At 40.0% G+C, this 11775-nt stretch overlaps 1 protein-coding gene across 1 annotated transcript in view; it reads left to right on the forward strand.

Annotated features, from left to right (window-relative positions):
• ALMS1 (Alstrom syndrome 1) overlaps positions 1–11775 on the forward strand; it is a 205660-nt gene that overhangs the window by 129331 nt on the left and 64554 nt on the right. The window contains exon 13 of the mRNA XM_006877698.1: positions 5450–5679. Within this exon, the coding sequence (XP_006877760.1) occupies positions 5450–5679 (230 nt within the window). The remainder of the gene's footprint in view (positions 1–5449; positions 5680–11775) is intronic.

Raw genomic sequence — 11775 nt, forward strand, 5'->3', positions numbered from 1 at the left:
GTCTCACCCAAGATGGCGGCTCCTGGAGCAGCCGAGCATCCGGGACTAGAAAGCAATAGATTTCTTGCTTCTGCCACAAATTCCTCCAGCTGTGAGCCTTCCAACCTTCTAAGTATTCCTTTATATGTGGTTCAGAGTTCTGGGACCATCCTCTGAGCCTGCCTGGTCGGGTATTCTGTGTTGTTGTTGACAGAGCTGTCTGCTATACGTCCACCCGATTCGCCATCTTGTTTGTTCCGGTAATTTTTTATGTTTTCTGATTACCTCCAGCAAGATGTGATCAGGATGTGGTCTTCCCTTTTCACTCTCCTTATTGCTAAACTCAGAGTACCTTTTTTGGGCCTCAGATGGGCTTGGGCCTTGGCGGTGGGCCGTTTGGGCCTCGGGCGGGTGTGTTGAGCCACAGGCGGGCGGTTTGGGCCTCTGGGGGCCTGGGCGTCTGCCACCGGGCTGCAGGAGGGTTGGTCCTTGAGCGGATGGTTTTGGCCTCAGGCTGATGGTTTGGGTCTCAGGCGGGCGGTTTGGGCCTCAGGGGGCCTGGGTATCAGCAGCTGGGCATCAGGCAGCTTGGGCCTTAGCGGGCGGCTTGGGCCTCGGGGCGGGTTGGGTCTCAGGGGCACTGGGCCTTGGTGATCGGGCTGTGCGGCAGGTTGGGCCTTCGAGACCCTGGACCTCGGCGGCGACTGGGCTGTGGACCACCTGGGCCGCGAGGCAGGTTGGCAATTTGGGACTTGGTTGGGCCTGTGCCTTTGTGACTAGTCTGTGGGCTGGTTGGGCCTCAGGGCATTCCTTGGCCTCAGTGGGCGGTCCTGTGCCTTGGGCATTCCTGAGCCTCGGCAGCTTGGCAGAGGGCCGGTCTAACCTAGGAGATAGAGGGCTGGGGGTAGTGGCTTCAGGGAGGTAGTGTCTATATTTGATGACATAGAAAATTCCTCTCTCAGTCTCTCTGTACCATGGGTACCCCAAATTTCCTGATATCCACACCAATATCCCTCTCTATTTATTCGGCTTTGTTAGTTTATGCTTCCTTTTCTCTGGAAATGCAGCCTTCTAAGTGGGGTTGCTCTAGCCCTGCATTCCAAGGTCTGCAGGGGGCAGTGGCACTCACTGGCACGGGCGCGGGAGTGGGAGCTGCATGCAGGCAGGCAAAAACTCAAAATGCCTTTAATTCCTCAGCAATTTGATCTTTTAAGAAAATGAGTTCAGAATGTTGAAATATAAGATCTCATGTTTGTTCAAAGGCTGTCTGCTAGACAGAGGTTTCCTATGTGCGATTCTGCCCCTTTTCCCCTAGACAGCCCTACCTGAGCTGCCTCGTCAGTGAAGCGCCAGAAGTCCCTCCGCCCATCATTTGATTTCTTGACTGCTGTTTCTGTGAACGTGGATTGTGGAGCCAAGCAAAATGAAGTCTTTGACAACATCAACCTTTTTCTCTATTAATCATGATGCTATTTATTGCTCCAGTGGTGAGGATTTTTGTTTTCTTTGCACTGAAGTGCAATTCATATTGAAGGCTGTTGTCTTTGATCTTCATTTGTAAGTCTTTTATATCCTCGTTGCTTTTACAAAGCAAGGTTGAGTCGTCTGCGTATCATAGGTTGTTAATGAGTCTTTCTCAAATCCTGATGCCATGTTCTTCATATAGTCAAGCTTCTCAGAATATTTACTCATTGTACAGAATGAATAAGTATGGTGAAGAATACAACACTGCCATACACCTTTACTTCCTTTAAACCATTCAGTGTCACCTTGCTCTGTTCTATACATAGACAACTGTGTCTATGTGTAAGTTCCTCATGAGCACAATTAAACATTCCGGAATACTCATTCTTTGCAATGGTATCCATAGCTTGTCATGACCCACATAATCAAAAGCCTTTGCATAGTCAGTAAAACACATGTAAACATTTTTCTAGTATTCTCTACTTTAGGTTAAGATCCATCTGACATTAGAGTGATAGCCTTAGTTCCACGTCCTTTTCTGAATCCGGTTTGTACCTCTAGCCAGTTCCCTGTTGATGTGCTGCCATTTTTTTTTATTATCTTTTGCAAAATTTTACTTGCATGTGATATTAATGGTATTATTTGATGAGTTCCTCATTCTGTTGAGTCACGTTTCTTGGAAATGACACAAACATGGATCACTTTAAGTCAGTTGGCCAAGTAGCTTTCTTCCAAATTTCTTGGATGAGTAAGTTCCTCCAGTGCTGCATAAGTTCGTTGAAAACTTTCGATTTGTAGTCCATTAACTCCCAGAGACTTGGTCTTTGCCAGTGCCAAGGATTTCTTCCTTCAGGACCATTGACTCTTGTTCATATGCTATACTTGAAATGGTTAAACATCAATCATTTCTTTTTGGTACAGTGACGCTGTGTATTCCTTTCATCTTCTGTTGATGCTTTCTGCATCATTCAATATTTTGCCCATAGAATCTTCAATATTGCAAGTTGAGGCTTGAATTTTTCCTTCAGTTCCCTCAACTTGAGAAATGTTGAGCATGTTTTCCCCTCTTGGTTTTCTAACTGCAGGTCATTGCACATTTTGTTATAATACCTGGTTTTGTCTTCTTGAAATGCCCTTTAAATTTTTTTATTCAGCTCCTTTACTTCATTTCTTCTGTTTGTTTTAGCACCCCTATGCTGAAGAGCAAGTTTCAGAGTCTCTTCTAACATTCATTTTAGTCTTTTTCTTCTTTCTTGAATTCTTAATGACCTTTTGCTTTCTTCTTGCATGATATTTTGATGTCATCCCACAACTCTTCTGATCTTTGCTCATTAGTGTCTAATGCATGATATCTATTCTCAGGATGATGTCTAAATGAAGGTGTGATATATTCAAGGTAACCCAATGGAATGAGAAATCATCGGACAATATCTTTGATTTCCCATGTGAGTGAAGTTTTACTAAAAGTAATCCAGAAATGGCTGCAAGCATACATTGACAGAGAACTTCCCAGAGGTTCAAGCTGGATTCAGAAGACGATATGGAATGAGGGATATCATTGTTGATGTCTGATGGATCTTGTCTGAAAGCCAAGAATACAAGAAAGATGTTTACCTGTGCTTTATTGACTACGCAAAGGTTTTCAATTGTGTGGATCATAACAAGCTATGGACAACATTGTGAAGTATGAGTATTCCTGAACACTTAATTGTGCTCATGAGGAACCTGTACACAGACCAGGAGGCAGTTGTTCGAACAGAACATGGGAACACTGAATGGTTTAAAATTAGGAAAGGTGTGCGGCAGAGTTATAGTCTTTCACCATACTTATTCAACCTGTATGCTGAGCAAATAATCCGAGAAGCTGGGTTACATGACGAAAAATGTGGCATCAGGATTGGAGGAAGACTCATTAACAGCCTATAATATTACATGATACAACCTTGCTTGATGAAAGTAAGGAGGACTTAAAATATTTACTGATGAAGATCAAAGAGCACAGCCTTCAGAATGGATTACATCTCAATGTAAAAAAAACAAAAATCCTCACCACTGGACCAATAAACAACATTCTTATCAACGAAGAAAAGATTGGAGTTGTCAAGGACTTCATTCTTCTTGGATCAACTATCAATACTCATGGAAGCAGCAATCAAGAAATCAAGTGACGCATTGTGTTAGGCAAATCTGCTGCACAAGACCTTTTTAAAGTGTTGAAGAGCAAAGATGTCAGCTTGAGGACTAAGATGTGCTTGACCCAAGCCAGGGTATTTTCAATAATCTTATATGCATGCAAAAGCTGGAGAGTGAATAAGGAAGACCGTAGAAGATTTGATGTTTTTGAGTTATGGTGTTAGAGGAGAATATTGAAAGTGCCATAGGCTGCCAAAAGAACCAACACATCTGTGTTGGAAGAAGTGCAGCCCAGAGTGCTTGGAGGCCAGGATGACCAAACTTTGTCTCTCCTACTTTGGACATATTGTCAGGGGGGATCAGTCTGGAGAAGGATATCATGTTAGGTAAGGTGGAGGGTCAGAGAAAAAGAGGAAGACCCCCAATGAGATGGATTGGCAAAGTGGCAGCATCAGTGTGGCAAGAATTGTGAGGTTGGCCCAGGTCCAGACAGTGTTTCGTTCTGTTGTGCATAGAGTCACTGTGAGTCAGTACCTAACAATAACAACAATATTCGAAGTCAAATATTGGATCTTATGGACTTGTTTTAATTTTCTTCAGCTTCAACCTAAACTTTATTATGAACAATTGATGGTCCATTCCAAAGTTGTCCGCTGGCCTTGTTTTGGCTGAAGTTAAGGAGCTCTTCTACCGTTTCTTCCCAAAATTTAGTCAGTTTGGTTTCTGTGTATTACATCTGGTGAGGTCCTTGTGTACAGTCACCTTAAATTTCATCATCACTGCTTATAGTAGTTGGTGCATAAATTTGAATAATTGTGCAATTAACTGGTTTAACTTGTAGGCATATGGAGATTATTTTATCACAGACTGCATTATACTTCAAGATAGATCTTGAATTGGTTTTTTGATGATCAATGTGATTTGTCATTCCTGGCATAATAAATCATATAATTGTCCTTTGCAGCTCACTCTGATGCCTAGGATCCAACTAGTACTTAACAGTAATAACAACAATGCTAGGGTATCAATCTTTGTGCATTCCATTTCATTTTTAACATCTTCTAATTTACCTAGATTCGTACTTCATACATTCCATGTTCTGATTATTAATGGATGTTGACAGTTTTTTCTCGTCATTTTGAGTTGTGTCTTAATAACAAATAAAGGTCCTTAAAGCTTTACTCTATTCATGTTATCATGGTTAACTCTACTTCTTGTTGTTGTTGTTGTTAAGTGCCGTCGAGTCGATTCCAACCCATAGTGATCCTGTATAGAGTTTCCAAGTTGCCGCTGGTGAGCTTGAACTGCCAACCTTGCAGTTCAAATGGCTTTGCAGTCTGGCACATTAACCTACAGCGCCACACCAGGACTCCTAACTCTTCTTAGAGGAGGCAGTTTTCCACGAGTCATATTTTGAGTGCCTTTCAGCCTGAGGGACTCATCTTTTGGTACTATATCTGATAATATTTTGGTGCTATTCATAATATTTCAATATTTTGTATTTTGGTGCTATCTGACAGTGTTCCACTGCTATTTATAACGTCTTCTGTGGCTAAACATTCAGAAGTAGTCCACCTTTCCTTCTTCCTAGTCTGTATTATTCTGGAAGCTCAGCTGAAACCTGCCCACCTTGGGTGACTCCGCTGCTATTTACAATACCGGTGGCATAGCTTCTAGTATCACAGTAACACGCAAGCCACCACAGTACCACAAACTGATTTCCAGTAATTAAAAAAAAGTACCTTAATATATTTTTGCTCTAACTGAAAAATATCCTTAAATATTTCTTGAAGCCACTTTTGAAAGAGCTTTTAGTATTTGTTAGTTGAAGACTTATATATAACATGCTGTCTCCTATCTTTACATTGTTCAGACCACCAGAGGAGTTTAAGACCCCATTTGGAAAATTATCATCAGATGCTGTCACTCAGATAACAACAGAGAGTCCAGAGAAAACCTTGTTTTCATCTGAGATTTTTATTAATGCTGAAGATCGTGGACATAAAATTCTAGAGCCCCAACCTCAGCCTGTATACAAAGTTCCTGTGAAGTTTGCTTCTTCATCTTCAGTCCAACAGATTGCTATTTCTCGTGGTGAAGATGGTAAGAAAATTTGATGGGATTTTAATTCAAAATGCCAACTTTCATTTCTTACTATCTCAGAAATTTGATTTATTAGATAGCTGTGACTTCTAGTGAGAAAATCTAATTGTAATTTAAACATTAGGATCTACCGTAATTATTTGCTTTTCTTATATAGCTATGAAGAAAGTATGAATTGTTTTAGTCTTCTGTTTTACTGTCAAGTATAACTTTTCCTATTTCTACTTGAGCTAACAACATATGTGGAACTTTTACTTCTTGTGCTTAGCTTATTTTTATCTCACAATACTTGTGATAATACAAGAACTGCACAAAAATTAAAAAACTATAGAAGTCTGATTTTAAGTGCCCAGGTGGATTAATTACACCATGTAGTACTGTGAGTGTATTATTGTAATGTTTGGTGCTATAATAAATAAATTCAAGCCTATATGAAAGGGCAAACACAACAGTAGTGTGCAACTTCTCACTCATTAAACAGTCGCTAGGGGCCCAAGTTGACTATGGCTCTTCTGTGTTTAAAATGTGCAACTGAAAGTGACTTTGGATTCACTTTGCCAGTCAAGTGGAAGAGACAAAATGTAGAGGAATGTATGTGGGAGGTTTTTATGAACCAGGCCCAAGTAAATTTTACAAACTAAGAATGTATTTTAGATTTATTTTCCAGGAAGGAGAAATAGATTTTGGTGGACAGTCTCTACATAAAGTCTCCATTTAGAGTGTTCCATGATATAATTTCAAAACTATTTTGATAATGCTTGTGCTGTATAGTATTTGGTGGCACTGTAGGATAAGCACTGGGCTGCTAAGTGCAAGATCAGCAGTTAAAATCTACCAGCTACTCCACAGGAGAAAGATGAGGATTTCTGCTCCCGTAAAGATTTATAGCCTCAGAAACCCTATATAGGGTCACCATGAGTCACAGCAGTGGGTTTGATTTTTGGAATGTATCTTATATAATCTATTCAAACTATATTTTACGTTTTCCTAAAGAATGAATTTAATTTAAGTAAGTATATTTGTGTTTAGATGGAATGATTATACTTAAACATTTTTGTTGTAAAATAACAGTATAGCAGACAAAAACATACAATTAAATAACTTATCACAAAGAACACTGTTATGTGTCAGTTATCTGTTACAGTGGCCAATCTGTATTGAAAACATTTTTAATCTCTGTTGTTGCTCTTATGTGCCATCAAGTCGGTCCCAACTCACAGCAACTCTGTGTAGGGATTCTAAGGAACGACTGATGGGTTTGAATTGCCAACCTTGAGCTTAGAAGTCCAATGCTTATCCTATAGCTCCACACCCAGACTCCACTCATTATCAAATGAATCAGGCTGTATAGACTTTACATATAGTCACCTAAGAGAAAGTCTCCCTTTAAAAAAACGATTACTATTATTTGGTTTACTATTGGAGTCCTGGTGTGGCTGTGGGTTAAAAGCCATTTGAACTGCAAGGTCAGTGGTTCAAGCTCACCAGCTGCTCTTAGGAAACCCTCTACAAGATCACTATGGGTCAGAATCGACTCGATGGCACTTAACAACAACAGTATAGTATTGGAGTTCTGGTATGGCACTGTAAGATAAGCACAGGATAAGCTAACCTCAAGGTTGGTGGTTCAGACCCACCAGCTGCTCCTCGAAAACCCTATGCAGGGTCACTCTGAGTTGGAACTGACTCAGCAGCACTTAACAATAACAAATATAATATTAGAGCTCTGGTGGCGTAGTAGGGTACATGTTCCTGTTAACCACAGGTTCCATGGTTTAAATTTACCAGCTGCTCCTTGGGAGAAAGATAAGGCTTTCTGCTCCCATAGAGATTTACTACCTAGAAACCCTATATAGAATTACTAGGAGTCAGAACTGACTCAGCGACACACAACAACAATATAGTATTTTTTTATACTGTGTTAATATTCATTTTTATTTTAGTATTTTTAATCCTGCTCATCAGAAATAAAATTTAGTCAAGCTTTTTTAAAATATGAAATTATTGTAAAGTACAAAGAATAATATATTAAACACACGACTAAGAGTTGGAATTTACTCACTGGCAGTGGGTTTGATTTGGTTTGGATGTCTCCACTACTCTGAATTGACAAATTCGGAGTAATATGTTGTATGTTCATATTTTATTTGACTTTCCATTTTCTTAAAGAAATACTTTGTTTAGTCAAAGTCTCTTTTATTCCTCTCTAGTCCTATTACTTTTCTCCCTTTCCCAGAAGCAGCCACTTTTCATGATGTAGGCACTTCATTTCTTCCCCATAGGCAAGCAATCCAAAGTAAATGTAAGACATTTGCATCCAAACATCACGTTGTCGAGCAACATAGAGCCACTCGTCTGCTTCAGAATTCTCCATCTCCGTAGCATATCCATTTCTGCTCTGTTGTTGTTGAGTGCCATAGAGTTGGTTCTGACCCATAGCGACCCTGTATAGAGCTTCCAAGGAGCAGCTGGTGAGCTTGAGCCGCTGACGCAGTTCAAACCAACTTTGCAGTCCAGCACATTAACCCACAGTGCCACACTGTAATTCTGCTTAGTTGGTACTGTTCACTTTCTGCAGCCTTTGGACTGAATTGTAAATGTAGCCATCACTACTGTACTATATTACAGTTCTCCAAGGAATTAGAACCAAGGGAGGTATATGGATATAGATACATGGTGTCCATCGTTAATATGCTAGGCTGCTAACCAAGAAGTTGGTGGCTTGACTCCACTCAAATGTGCCTCAGAAGAAAGCCTTCTGTGCTTTTCTTCAGAAGAAAGAAAAAAATCTGTTTTTGGAAACAGATTACCAAAGCAGATTTTGGTAATCTGTTTCCAAAAAATCAGTCCTTGAAAACCCTGTGAAAGGTCACCAGGAGTTGTAATTGACAATGGCAGTTGGTTTGAGTTTAATAAATATAGATATGTATATATGTACATATAGAGAGAGAGAAAGAAAGAAGAAATACAAGGGGGCTTCAGATGTTTGTAGAATAATTCCATTATCTTTTCATTTCAATTTTTCCACTAACTTTTTAAACCCTCTTTTAGATGGATGAGTGCATAGATAGACAGACAGATATAGATGATAGACACACACAAACACAGAGAGCCATTGACTGGTACTTAAGGATTTGGCTGATGTAATTATGGGGGCTGGTAAGTGTGACATTTGTAGGGCAAACCAGTAAACTGGAAACTTACTTATTTTTCAGTCTTGAGCCCAGCATTTTTAGGGCAGACTGGTGTGATTTAAATTCAGGCAGGATTTAATGTTACAGTCTTGAGTTAGTTTTTCTTCTTTGGAAAACCTCAGTTTTTGTTCTTTGGGCCTTCAAGTGATTGGATGAGGCATACCACCCATAGTAATGAGGGTGATCTCCTTTAAGTCGGTTCACTGTAGATGTTAGTCACATCTATAGAATACCTGTACAACACCATCTAGGTTAGGACTTGATTCAACATTTGGGTACTATAGTCCAGCCAAAGGAGTCCTGGTGTCAGAGTGGTTTAAATACTGGACTGCTAACTTCAAGGTTGGGAATTCAAACCTACCAACCACTCCACGAGAGAAAGATGAAGCTGGCTGTTCCCCAAAAGATTTATTATAGCCTCAGAAACCCTATGGAACAGTTCTTATGTGTCCTATAGGGTCACTGTGTATAGGGTCACTGTGAGTTAGTATCGACTCAGTGGCAGTGGGTTTGATACAGTGTAGCCAAGTCAACATAGGAAACTAGCCATCACAACTACCAAACTTAACATACACTGGTGGAAGAATAAAATGAATGCATTTATAACTGAACAATGACATTTACTGTAATGACCAACTAGAAGTGGGGACTATGACCTCTTGGGCCCGTTTGACCTCTTCCCTGCTGTATAAGTACTCTAAAGGCACCCCACTCTGCCAGCAAGCCTCTTTGTCCTAAGGTGCTCACCTTTCTCGCTCTGTGGGCCAGTGTATATAAAGTGTGGTAATTATGATGCTTTGTTTTATATATTGACTTGGCTGGTCTATACCAAACCCACTGCCAGTAAGTTGATACTGACTCCTGCCAGCCTCCTGGTACTACCTCTGTGAACACTGTTTTGCTGCCACTGCTTCTCCCTGTTTCTGGTTTTACATCACTCTCTCTTTCTCTGTCCTGAGTATGGGATGCTCCCAGTGCAGGGATCCCAGGTCCAAAAGATGCCCTCTGCTCCTAGCTATTCTTTCTTGGTGGTGGTAAGGTCTCCCTTTCCACCTCTACAATGGCTTATTTTAAGCCTTCTTATTGTTTTTGTTGTTATTAAGTGCCATCAAATTAGTTCCAACCCATAGCAACCCTATGTAGGGTTTCCAAGGAGTGGCTGGTGAGCTTGAACTGCCAACCTTGCGGTTCAAACTGACTTTGCAGTCCATTGCATTAACCAACAGCGCCGTAAGCCTATAAGATGGCAAAACTAACTAATCCCTTCATTTGGGTTCCATATACCTTGTTTTTATGGTCCTACTCCCACAGGGATGTCATACACCTTATTTAGATTATTAGCAAACTATCCAATCCTCTTAGTGGGCCACAGGCCTCTAATTTGCGTAGTCCTACCCATTCATTCACTGGGAATGACAAAGACTGTAGCTAGAAGAGTCATATTAAATAACTCACTCTATGACACAAGCCCTGTGAATCACAATTGATCACGGACAGACCCCAAGACCGACATTTTGTTTTATTCTGTATGGGGTGACTGTGTGCTGAGGACCAACTTATGGCAACTAACAACATCACATGAAGGAAATATGGATCTTTTGTTTAGAGATGAAAAGGAAAGTACACTTTTTGAGAGGATGTTGAAACTGAGACAGTATGGGAAGATTAGATATTATAAAGCGATTATTTATTTATACTCTAATATAATTTTGTTCAAAATTCTAATGGAATTGTTCTTTTGCACTTATTTAGTTAATTTAAAGTTCATCAGGAAGATTAACAAAATAATTTTGGAAAAAAAATAAAACTATTTTAGCAATGGTCAAATTTAAAGTGTTGTTGGTTAAGTGTCCTCAAGTCAGTTCCAACTCATAGTGACTTGGTATAGGGTTTCCAAGGAGTGGCTGGTGTGTTTGAACCACTGACCTTTCAGCTCAAACCACCCTTGCAGTCCAATGCTTATCTTGCAGTGCCACACCAGGACTCTAAATGTAAAGTGTAGCACTAGCCTAATGGAGTCCTGGTGTGGTACTGTAGGATAAGCACTGAAACACAGGCTCAGTTTGAACCACAAAGTCAGTGGTTCAAACCCACCTGCCGCCACTCCTTGGAAACCTATACAGAGTAATTATGAGTTGTAACCAACTCAGTGGCACTTAACATTAACAGCAACACTAACCTTAAATATATATAAACTTATTAGTGGAAGAGAATAGAAAAGACATGAAGCCTGTTTCACTTGAGTTTAATGAGTGATAAAGGAATTACCTTAATGAGAAAAGTAAGAATTATATAACACATGCTATTTAAATAAATTACTTATTAGGTGACAAGAAGTTTGGGAAAATTGAGCACTTTGTCTCTAAACGTATATCAAAATTGCTGTTTGATACACTTTGGTTTTTAATTCATTTAAATTTTCACAACATCCCTATAAGTTAGGTGTTACTGTGATGCCCATTTTTATAGGTGGGGAAAATGGTACCAAAAAAGAGGTGATGTGTTCAAAGTCACATAGGTTCAATTGGTAGCCTCTGTGGATTTAAAATGAACTGTAAGTATTAGAATAACTGTGTATTGGAATAAATGATAAGCTGCTTTATCACACAACTTCTAAAATACAGGTAGGTGATCTAGGGCAAGTAGCTCTGCTTCTGATTAACAAGTACATAAAAAAATGATTCAGCCTCTGATAAAACTCACGTAAGAGTGGCACTGTATGCTTGCCCAGGAAACATCAAGGCAAGTGGTTGGGTCCCCTCAGTGTAAACCCCCTTCCAAGACTAAGACTCAATGGTAATACATGCTCTGATTGGTGACCACACTCATCACCAATAAGGGGAAGTGAGGGAAAAACAGCAATAAAGTGGTGAGCTAAGCCCTACAATGTGGAGAGTGAAGC

Source organism: Chrysochloris asiatica, unplaced genomic scaffold (assembly GCF_000296735.1).
Source record: "Chrysochloris asiatica unplaced genomic scaffold, ChrAsi1.0 scaffold00557, whole genome shotgun sequence".
NCBI lineage: Eukaryota > Metazoa > Chordata > Mammalia > Afrosoricida > Chrysochloridae > Chrysochloris > Chrysochloris asiatica.